This window comes from Colobus angolensis, unplaced genomic scaffold, assembly GCF_000951035.1.
Source record: "Colobus angolensis palliatus isolate OR3802 unplaced genomic scaffold, Cang.pa_1.0 Scaffold174, whole genome shotgun sequence".
NCBI lineage: Eukaryota > Metazoa > Chordata > Mammalia > Primates > Cercopithecidae > Colobus > Colobus angolensis.
Window position 1 is genome coordinate 25,529 of NW_012114866.1, and position 11,949 is coordinate 37,477.

Sequence of the window (11,949 nt, forward strand, 5' to 3'; positions counted from 1 at the left end):
CAGGATGGTCTCGATCTCCTGACCTCGTGATCCGCCCATCTCGGCCTCCCAAAGTGCTGGGATTACAGGCTTGAGCCACCGCGCCCGGCCCCAAGTGGCATTTTCTACTAAATAAATAATGTTACATGTCTCTTGAAACAAATCAAGCAAAGCCAGACATTAAATCATTGATTCACACAATTAATGACATTTGTTTATTTGTTTTTCTCTGTGATTTTAAGGATTCTTTTGTGCTGTGGAAATCATAACAACCCTTGATCTTCATAGATAAGAGTTTCCAAAGTCTTTTTTCTCCCTGTATTCTGTCTCTTACAGGAGGTACAAATAAAGCCAGTACCTGGGCAGATAATATGTGACCCCCACATAACTCCTTGATCTGATTTTTGTTCTTTTTGCAGTGGATGATCCTCTGAGTAAGGAAAGGGCGAGTCACTACATGAACCTTTCTGAGGATGTGAGAAATGTGATATTTGGAAATGACCATGATGGTGCACCCAGGGAGTCCCAGAGAGCAGAGAACTTTGCGGCGTGGGGAGCTCAGGCCTTCTCCTCCGGCAAGCATTACTGGGAAGTGGACGTAACCCACTCCTCCAACTGGATTCTGGGAGTCTGTAAAGATTCCAGGACAGCAAACACAAATCATGTTCCTGCTTTTGAGGAAGCATTTTTTCTATTTTCTTCAAAGAGAAACAACCTTTATAGCCTCTCCAACATCTTTGCTCCCTTAACTCACTATGTGCAAAGACCTTTGGGTCGGGTTGGGGTGTTTCTGGATTATGACAACACAGTTGTGAGCTTTTATGATGTTTCAAAAGGTTCCCTCATATACAGCTTTTTCCCTTCCTCTTTGTCTTCCCTTTTGACACCTTTCTTTTGTATTGCTTCCCCATGAAAGTCAGGTTTCATTATGATTTCTTAGGGAGCTCTTTCGTCTGAAAAATACTCCAATCTCGAGACCTTCTCATGTGAAACAGTAGGACAATGTGTGAGCATCTTTGAGCTCATTGTAACTTGAGGAAACAATATTATTATCTGGTATGAAATGGGATAACCACACTGACATTATACATTTGTTTCCTAAATTTTACTTTAATCAAGGGTTGTGAAAAACTATAACTGTCTGATTCCTGGACATTTTTTATGCCCCAAAATGAAACCCAAAACCCTTTATCGTTACTCTCTATTCATTGCACCTTCCCCACCCATTCGACTCACAACGCCTTTTGTACTTTAGATCTCTGTGGATTTGTGGATTGTAGACACTTTATGCAAAGCAAATAATACAAAATATAGTCTGGATCATCAGTTACTAAAAATTACTGATTTTTGTAAATGTGTAAAATATGTTAATTATAAGAGTGAACTGAATTGTCTTACTGGTATATACACTCAATGATAGCTCTTGTTTTCAATGGTCCTTGCATACATTCCAAAGTAGCATCATAAAATGTAAACTTAGACTGGAAAACCTTTGAAGAAGTTTGTTTTGATGTAAATAATTTTTAGCCGAAAAAATTCTTTTTCTTTCTTTTTTTTTTTTTTTTGGCTTCTAGCATAGATTACTTATTTATTATTTTAGTTTTTTGAGACAGTGATTCCTTCAATACCCCAGGCTGGAAATACAGATGTCTGACATGGGCTCACTGCAACTTCTGCCTCCCAGGTACTAGTGATTCTCAGTCTCCTGAGTTGCTCGGATTACACGCCCGTGTCACCATGCCTGGCTAATTTTTGTATTTTCAGTCGAGAGAACAGGATTTCACCATGATGGCCAGGCTGGTCTGAAACTCCTGACCTCAAGTGATATGCATGCCTCAGCCTCCCAAAGTGCTGACATTATATATGTGAGCCACCAAACCTGGCTGATTCTTATCTTTAATGTTCTCATAAATGCTGGATTCAGACAAACTACTGGTTTATCAAAATCATTATATTGTCATCTATGTTTTCTTCAATGTTAATGTCAAATTGGGAGTCTTGGTCCTAAAAGATCAGTAATTGTGCATTGTCATTCATGATAAATTTGCTCCATCCTTACTATGTGCCATTCTTTGCAAAGGATAAACAGCTGTGAGTCAGATCTGGAGTTAATGAAACCTTCAGATTCTGTAAGCAAATAAGTAGAGACCCTATGTTTAAATTGTCTGAAACCGTCCTTGCCTCTGTGATATTTCCCTCTTATTGGGAAGCTAGCTCATATGGCTCTAGAAATAGTGTACTCCTAAGTGTTGTTAAGAGTCTGCAGGTAGATAAATCTTCAATGCTTTCAAGGAATTTCCCTTTTCTTAAAAAGTCTCTGTGAAACCCACCTTCTAAAACTTCTTGCTTCAACGTAATTTTAGAAAAAACAGGAACCAAATACAGAGGTGGTGGCAAAGGCTACAGCCAAATTGAAGGGTCACAGCAGCATCGCAGGCAGGACGCCCAGAAGAAAGCCAGGCAGAAAACATCAAAACCTCTGGAGACTACTCTTCTTCCAGGACGGCGGGATCCTCTCCTGAGCCTTGACGTGGCGCTTCTTCTTGGCCTCCTCCGCCTCCCACTTCTCCTTGGCTTCCTTGTACCTCCACTTGGAGGATCCGCAGGTGGCCGCTGTCCTTGGCGCTGCCCTTCCGCGCGGATCGCCGGTACTAGAAGGTGGGCGCGGGCGCCTTGCTGTCGCCGACCCCGGGCACAACCACGCCAGGCCATACGCTGCTCTGCTGCATGCGCTGCAGGGGCAGGAAACTGGTCTTCCGCGAGGCGGGCGCGGCGGGGCCCCAGTACCCCGGCAGCTCTACAGGTCGGAGTCCTGCTCTCAGGGAGCCCTCCCGCTAGCCCATGGCCGTCCGGACCAGCCTCCTGTGCTATTCTTTGCCCTCCCCCTCGCCCGCCTCCTGCACCTGCATCCCCTCTCCCCGCGCCGCCAGGATTTCCTGCAACGCCAGCAGCCTCTTCCCCACGCACGGAGTGCTCTCAGGGCACGCGGCCTGGCACGCTATGGCCACTGCAGGGCTGTTAGAGGTTCGTGGTCATCCTGAACATGTGATCCAGGGCGCCCCGGTGCTCCGGGCCCCACACAGAGCGCGGCGTCAGAGCGGACAGCTCTAGTCCCTGAGCATCTGGAGGCGGTTCTTGGAGCTCTAGGGCTTTTGCGTCCTCTCTGGGAGCCGAGGCAGCTCAAGCTGGTACTTTTCCCTGAACCTCTCCCAGTAGGGGCGCTCCAGGAGCCACTGTATGAGGCGGACGTGTAGGTCGTCACTCCTGTGGCAGCATTCAATGGCGGGGGCCCTCGCGTGGACACCCGCCCCTGCTAGCTCAGGGCTTGGATGCGATCCGTTCGACCCTCCCTGGCGGCTTTCATCAGGGCGGTGAACCCGAACGGAACGCGTCTTTCCTTTCCAGGTCAAGACCCGGGACATAAGTTCAACAAGTAGTTGGTGATGATACTGTGCCCTGATTGGGACCCAACGGCCTCTTTAGTAATACAGCGCAGGAAGTCCTGAACAGATACTCAGCAGCTTTCCTCATTTTCTTTGATGCCTCTGTGTCAGTCTGACAACATCTCTCCTGGGGTCTGTGACTCTGCTGGTCTTCAGTGCCTACTGAGAGGGGTCCCTGGCCGTCATCAGGCAGGAAAACCTCAAAGCCCTCCATCCTCAATGTGGGGTCCCTGGGCCAGCTGCATCAGCCTCACCAGGAAACCTGGTGATCTGCTCATTCTTGGGCCCCACCCCAGGCCTATTCAAAGAAAGACTCCAGGAGCAGGACTTGGCAGTCTGTTTCCACCAGATCTGTGCTAAAACTGAGATGAACCAGCCCAGGTGATGGTGATGCAGGAAGCGCCAGGCTGAGAGCCAGTGTCCAAGGCAACTGTGCCCATGGGGCCAGGGCAGCCGCTGCCTGTGCAGCTGTGATTAGGGCTGTGTTCCCCTCCCTGTCCTACCAGCTGATGTCAATGTGGGGGCACTCAGCTAAGGCCACCAGCATATATCCACAAAGCCATGGTAGCAGGCGACAAGACCGCGGATCCAGCCATTGTGGTCAGTCTCCTGCGCTTGCTTGACGCTCAGCCCCCGCCGCACCAGCGTCCCCAGCAGCCCCACGCCTCCAGGACGCTCTTCTAGCCCTTGACGCCATGCTCCTCCTTGTCCTCCAAAGGGTAGAAAGGCGATGCTGCGTGTATTAGGCGGACTGTAAAGGCGATGCTGCGTGTCCAAGGCGATGCTGCGTGTATTAGGCGGACTCAAGAAGTCCTGGAACTCTTCATAATAAGCGCGGTCCTCCTTGACCTGCGCTCCCCGGGATGGGGACGGCGGAGGCCGGATCATGCAGCGCGCCCCGCCGCCCTCCCGCCCAGTCCCAGTCAGAAGCACCCTGCTGGGGACTGGAGGAGCGGGCAGGGGACCAGGGCGCGGGTCAAGGGAGTGAGGCGTGGGGCAAGCGCCAAGGTCCCTACTTCTCGCTTCTGCGTCCCCAGAGAAGCCAAAGCTCCCGCGCTCCAGCCCGGGAGAAAACTGCCTTCTTTTACATTATTAAGTTTGTTTTCATTTTAATTTTTTTGAGTATTGGTAAAATCACTTTCTGATTTTTGAATAATTTTCAAATTCACCCTTTTAAAATTTTTTTTACAATTTATTTTAATGCTTTTATTCTTTTGTGAATTATAATTATTGTAATTTATATCTTCAATTATTGTGGAAGAATTTTATAAAAGCCTTTTTCACATAATAAAGTCTAACATATGAACTATTATTTTTTCTCTCCTCTATCTCAAAAATGAACTTTAATTAAAGTTTTAGAGCACTTTATGTTTTGAGACTTTTGTTACTTATGTGACATTATAACTATTAAATCTTCACTCTTCTAGTGAATTTTTAATGTCATTCAAAGGGTCCATCTTGATTTACTAAGAATTAAACATATTTCTTAAAAATATTCTTATCAGATATTTAGAATTTCACCTTCCACTGGCATGTTCAGTATGTTCTCCTTCCTTTTTAATGCATATTTTCCCTCCAAGGCCCCATGCTATACTCCTTATTCACCCTCCATTCAAGATGTGATTTTTTTTTAATTATTTATCTTTTGAGACAGAGCCTCACTCAGTCTGTCACCCACGCTAGACTGCAGTGGCATGATCTTGGCTCACTGCAATCTTTGCCTCCCGGATTCAAGTGATTCTCCTGCTTCAGTCTCCTGAGTAGCTGGGATTGTAGGCGTGTGCCACCATACCCCATTAATTTTTGTATTTTAAGTAGAGACAAAGTTTTTCCATGTTGGCCAGGCCAGTCTTGAATTCCTGACCTCAAGTGATCTGTCTGTCTAGGCCTCCCAAAATGCTTGGTTTACAAAAACAGCAATTAAATGCTGGAATGATGACTGGGAACTTGTCTAGAGTCTCCAATGATTATTCTCCCTATAATAAGGCAGAAAGCCTTCCTCAGAATTCTCTGGACTGACATCCCTCATTGTCCAGACCTGTTAACAGACTCCTGCAACTCAAAGCTGTGAGTCTCAAATGTGCTCCTCCAATAATGCAATAGAAGGCCTGAGTTTCCCTATAATAGTATCCTTGAATGCCTGGAGACTTTTAAGGCACACGAATGTATTGATCCTATGAACTTTATGTTTTGTAAAAATCTCAGACTATGTGAGGTGTTCAGACAAATTAAGACTCAGGGTGATATCCACCATTGAGACAGAAAATCAGTCAAAAGTATTATAACCTCAGAGTCCCAAATGAGAAAAAAGCTTTCCTTAGAGCCTCCTTATAATTGTCTTTTTCATATATAGATAGATGTAAGTACTAAAGGACAAGCTCTGTCTGCTGTAGCTGGCCTAGATACATGCAGATTTATTAATTGTAGAAGAAACAATTATAATTTTCAAGCAAAATGGCTACATAAAATATTTACTTGCTGTTTTTGAGACAAGTTCTCACTCTGTCACCCAGGCCCATTGCAATGGCACTATCAGAGCTCACTGCAGCCTCAAAATCCTGGTTTCAAACAATCCTCCCACTGAGCCTCCTGAGTAGCAGAGACAACAGGTGTACACCACCACTCAAGGCTAATTTTGTTTTTATTTGTGGTAGAGATGTTACCCAGGCTGATCTCAAACTCCTGGCCTCAAGTGATTTTTCTGCCTTGGCCTCCCAAAGCCCTGGGATTATAAGTATGGCCACTGTAACCAGCATTAGATCAATTTTTTAAAATACAGATAGCTTCCTAACTAAAAATATCTTATTAGAATTCTCTTAATTCAGCAAAGCAATGTTATTACTGATCCAGTCTTCACTTATTTTCAGCTTATATGCAAGAACAAAATTACCTTTATTTTTAAATTTATGCTTTATTTTATATTTTCAAGGTACACAATATATTGTTTTGAGAGACATACACATAATGAAAAGATCACTATAACCAAGAAAATTAAATCAATCATATCTCTTAGCTGCGCTTCTTTTTTATGATAAGAATACCAAATGTCTAGTCCCTCAGAATATTTCCTCCCAAAAATACAAGATTATCAAATGTACCTACAGGTTGTACATCAGACTCATTTATTCTACATAACTGCACTTTTACAACTTTTGCCCTTCATCTACCTATTTTCTTCCCACCAGCCTGTCCAATGTGACCACCTTTTTTAATCTATTGAAATTTTAAAAATAGATTTCAAATATGAGTGAGACCATGAAGTGTTTTTCTCTGTGTGTCTGTCTTATTTCACTTAGAAAAACTGCCATTTGCATGTCTCCTCAATTTAGTACAGAAATAGAGTGCTAGTCAAGAATGTGTTTCAGTTTTGTTAGATTATTTTTTCCAAGTTATCCTCTTTATTATTTTTTACTTTTTGTACTCCAGAAGAATCAAAATTCTTGAATTAAAAAAAAGTCTGTAACAAGACTATTGATAAATAACTTCCTTTAGGGATTAAAAACTCAAAAAGTTAAAGATTTCTGGATTAATAATTGACAATGTTCTTAGTGGTCTCTCTTTGATTTCTTTCAATTGAAGTCTTGGTAATATTCTAACATAAATTCTGAAAAGTGTAGAGAATAAATGAATCAAATATTTCTAGGAATATCAGTAGAATAAGATTGTCTTGGTTAATGGCTAAGAAAATACGCTAAATAAATACAGAAACTTTTTCATCTTCAAAGACTAAATGATCGTAAAGTAGCTACATCTGTCTTTCTGCAAAAGTAAATTTGAGCTAAATTAGAAGAATGTCAGGAAAAAATTTTTCCTTGAAAACGCAAAACAAATAATGTAATTAAATTATGAGGCACTGACTGTTGCAGAGAGTTTTAACATCAATAGAAAAATCTCATAAAATATAGGTGAAAATTAAAAAGGAGTGCAGGGTTGGTGCCCTAAAGTGAATAATTTTATCATCTCAGATCACTTAGAAAAAAGCAGCAAGTCCAAAAGAAGCCGGTGATAGCTTTCTCTCTGCTAACCCCTAATGTGCTGCATGAAATACGTGGAGGGAGAAGAGAGACAGTTTATTATACAATCTATGTAGTATAGAGTGAAAGAATAAGAGAACATTTCTGATAAATATTTTCAAAATTGGGAGAATCATTCCCATTTAAGGGACTAAAATACAAGTAAGATATTTCTTGCCACATAACCCTCAGCTAGCCAGGCTATAAAAAGGACAACACTGGACACCTTGACAGTGGTAAAAATAGGGTTTACTCACTCTTGAATACTAAAACCTCTGCTTACCTTTGCCAACACCTTCTCTGTTTTGTTGAGGTTCTGCTTTGTTTCATTGAACAAATCTCTTGGGTTATTTTCAGTTGTGCCAGTGATTTAATTTGTTTTCTGAATCAAATGATAAAAATAAATATTGTTTTGTGTGTAAACAGCATTCCTAGATATATCTTACAACTTGGTGTGACATCTGTCTAATTTTGAAACTGTAGGATGGGAATAAAAGCATTGTGAAAAACACCAGGTGATTTTCTTAAAGCCAAATACTCTTGTCCGTCCTACTTTTCTTTCAGCTTTCCTGCCGCATGGGACACGGCAATAAATGGCAGCTTTCTGCACACAGAGATAAAATTCAGTTGTTGAAGATGTCAGTCTTCTTCTTGACCAACTTATATACTGGTACAAACATGTGAGAGCAATGCAACTTTTGAATCATTTCAAATTAGTTGTCTTTGTTAGACCAGATAAACCATTGCCCTAGGAGATGCAGTTATTACATTCTATGATAGAATTTTCCATGCTGTCTCATTGGGATTCTTATTTAAAATTTAAATTAATTTTGTTCTTTATATTGCATAAGAAGTGTTATACCACTTTATGCTTAGTAAGTAATTAAATTAATATGTCAGTTTAAATAATGACAGTCTCATTATTCAAAGCCTTGTACATCTTCACCATCATTTTACATAGGAACCTTCCTCTTTCAATGGTTTATATTTAAAAACCCAAAACAACTGAAATCAATCCCATAAAAATTATGCTACAATTATTTTAAACCCTAACATAGTAGCATTATCTTTGATATGAATCTGAAAATCGATTTATTTCTTATCTTTTGATAGATATTCATTAGTGTATTCTAGTATATTCTATCCTATTTTGTGACATTGTGGAAAAGTATTTTAATGTTAGAGTAATATTGTACATATTAACTCCTCCACTTATCCATTTATTCATCTTATTTATGGTGTACTGTATTCTAAAAATTGCATTGGATAATGGTAATATCTTATCAAAGAAGACAAATACTGCCTTTGCCCCCTTGGAATTTTCAATCCGGTAGTAATAAATGTAAGAGTTTTTTGAATATTATAATCTGATATAATATACTCAGAGAGGATGTAATAACAGAGCAACCCAGCACTGAAAAACTGTTGCATGAGCTGAAATGTGATTAATAGCTAGGATGTTGAGAAATAATAAAGTCTATGAGGTCAACTTAACTTGGTCAGACTTAAAAAGAAAATAAGCGCTCTTCTTTATTCTTTGTAAGATAAGATATCCACCACTTCATTTTTCTACTCCAGCCTGTTCAAATATACAAGTAAGACAAATGGTTTACAGCGTGTACAAACTCTGAAAACATACTCTCAGAAAAAAAATCAGGTTAAAAAAACTTATATTGTATGATTTTATTTACCTAAATGCATAAACATAAAAAGTAGATTAAGTGTTGTGAAGGAATGGGGAAGCTGAATGGAGAATAAATGTTAATGGACATTGGGATTCTTCTGGAAGTGATAAAAGTGCCCAGGCAGTAGAGAGTTCTGATGGCTGCACAAGTGTGATACACTAACATTCTCTGAATTAAATACATTAGAACATGAATTTCATGGTAAGTGAATGAATCTCAACAAACCTTGTACAAAAAAAAAAAAAAAAAGCCATTATTGATGTTCTAGTGAAGATTCCACAATAACTTATTAATTAAAATAACTTAATTAGCAAATGTATACATTCAAGGTGGTTATCCCATGTATAACCATAAAGTAATTACATTCCATGAAGTTACAATGAGCTCACAGGCTCTCACACATAGGGTCTCAGGACACTATTTGTCTCATATATGGGAGGTCACAATAAATCATCATGAAACCAACTTTTCATGTACAACCAAAGCAAAACAAAGGCCTCAGAGGGGAAGAGAAGGAGGAAGGAGGAAAATCATAGATAAGAGAACCTTTAGAAACATCAAAAAAACTCACAGATCCATTATCATAATCCAGAAACACCCCAACCCGACCCAGAGGCCTTTGCACATGCTGAATTAAGGGTGGAGAGTTGGTGGAGAGACTATAGTGATTGCTCCTCTTCGAGGAAATTAACAAAAATGTTTCATCAGTATCAATAACGATATTGGTATCTGCTGTCCTGGAATCTCGACAGACTCCCAGAATCCAGTTGGAGGAGTGGGTCATATCCACTTCCCAGTAATGCCTGCCGGAGGTGAATGCTTGCGTTCCCCACACAGCAAAGCTCTCCACTCCCTGGGGATCCATGGGTGCACTGTGATGGTCATCTTCAAATATCACACGTCTCACATCCTCAGAAAGGCTTATAGAGCAAGGAGTCATTTCCGTGTTCAGAGCATTATCCACTGACAAGGAAAAAATATTATATTAGTGAGTGCTAGGAGGGACAGAGGCTCTGTGGCCCAATTATTCACTTCCTTTGCTCTTCCTCCAAGAAAATACAGAAAACAGGAAGCCAAGAGAGTTCAGTGCCATGCATCCATGAAGATGAAATGTCATTACAACTCTACAGCACATACAATTATGTATTGTTCCTTAAATAATAGAGAAAAAATGTGACCATATCACTGGGAGAAGTAATGATTTAATGTCTACATCTGCATAGTTTCTTTCAGGACCTATCAACAATTTTTTTCTTTAATAGAAAAATCTTCTTGTATTATTTGTCTTTAAGATCATCAATAGGTAGACATCACTTTGCTGTGGTGTGAGTGTTTATTGGAATGTAAGTTATGCCTGTTATAGTCTCAAACATCAAAACTTTGGTAGAAATTAACACATAAAATTTATAAGCTTCTGAAAAGAATACTCTGTCTTTAAACTATCTGTTTAGCCCCTGATTCAGTCTGCTCTGGGTTCCTGCCCTCTGCTACTAGACCTGTTCTCTAGAATGGGCGTAACATGGTTAAGCCATGTTCACAGATCCCTCAGCTTTCAGTTCTTACGAGATGTAATCTGATGGCATTAGAATTATCCTGATTATGGACATTTTAGTCATTTTCTTTGTTGATCAAAGCGTTCTGATTTTATAAATAATAAAGTTTACTTGTAAAATGAATGTAAATGCACATAGAATAGAACCAATTAAAAACTATTATGCCAAATCTAAGCCTTCAAATTTGAATAAAATTGAATAAACATGAAATACTGATGCCACCATGAGAATTAGTGTCTTCATAACTACATGACATGAGTACTCTTTGTCCTCTCATTCTGAAAATAAAGTATGTATCTTGCTTTACATTTTCATCAAACTCTAAGTCAGGAAATTGAGTTTTGATCATTGTAGATTACTATGCAGGCAGAGAAGATGTACATGTTTTGGAAAACTAAGTATTACCTACATGTCAAAAATAATAAAACTTAAATGAGAAAGTCTTGACCAAGGGACCCAATAAGGAAATGATTTGAGGCTGGACTGCCAAGCAGCTGGCCCTTACCTCTGAAGTTGTTGAGCATGTCTAGGACTCCAGTTATGCGCCATGAAGTGAGCTCTGGGTTCACTGGCTGGGTCTTTTGCATCTGTACCAAATCAGCCCTGCACAGAATGGCCTCAGTTATATTTCCAGGCCCAGAGGTAATCACACAGTCATACAAAGATATCATATTTTCATATAAGATGTTTCCTCAGAATTCTGCCAGTTTTGGTTAACGGCGTATATATTTTCTTCCATGTTCTTGGGCCCACAGGAATTTTACGTTTTCTAAATTTTACTTGCATAAAAACCCAATTTCTCCAGATATGTTATTCTCAGACATTACACAACTTCTAAACTCATTAAAAGTCATTACTTCCCTCTCCCCAGCACACCTCCTGAGGAAATGAAGAAATCCTGGAAATATTTCAGAGAGCAGAAAACTCAGACAAAAGCATTTGGGACCAGAGCCTGCAGTTGTCACTAATGTTAGTCAGTGTCTAACAGAGAATGTTCACTGACAAAAAAGGCTTTAATCTTTTGTACAAAACAAAGGAGTCTAATTCCAGCCTGAGAACCCTGCTGCTGAGGGTCACGAGGCAACCATTTTCCTGAGGTCTTTCCTAGAACTGGGTATATTGTGATGGAGTAGGTCCGGGTCATTGAGCTTTTAGGAACAAAACCTTCCTCCTCAGCCCACCCAGAGGAAATCTCTCTCCTCCCTCTGCCTTTTTTTTTTTTTTTTTTTAACCTCCCATCCCTCTAGAGTAGAAGACACCTCTATGATTCCTCAGA

General features: G+C 40.4%; 2 protein-coding genes and 1 pseudogene across 2 annotated transcripts in view; 1 reads left to right on the forward strand and 2 right to left on the reverse strand.

Moving 5' to 3' along the window:
- LOC105509334 (putative tripartite motif-containing protein 64B) overlaps nt 1-892 on the forward strand; it is a 6,402-nt gene extending 5,510 nt beyond the window's left edge. Inside the window, exon 6 of the mRNA XM_011938540.1 lies at nt 399-892. Coding sequence (XP_011793930.1) covers nt 399-892 — 494 coding nt within the window. The remainder of the gene's footprint in view (nt 1-398) is intronic.
- A 1,557-nt stretch (nt 893-2,449) lies between these two features.
- LOC105509335 lies at nt 2,450-4,310 on the reverse strand (annotated as a pseudogene).
- Nucleotides 4,311-9,412: 5,102 nt separating this feature from the next.
- LOC105509287 (tripartite motif-containing protein 64-like) overlaps nt 9,413-11,949 on the reverse strand; it is a 5,822-nt gene continuing 3,285 nt past the window's right edge. The window contains exons 5-6 of the mRNA XM_011938455.1: nt 11,179-11,276; nt 9,413-10,083 (exon numbers count right to left, since the gene is read on the reverse strand). Coding sequence (XP_011793845.1) covers nt 9,590-10,083; nt 11,179-11,276 — 592 coding nt within the window. The 3' untranslated portion in view covers nt 9,413-9,589. The remainder of the gene's footprint in view (nt 10,084-11,178; nt 11,277-11,949) is intronic.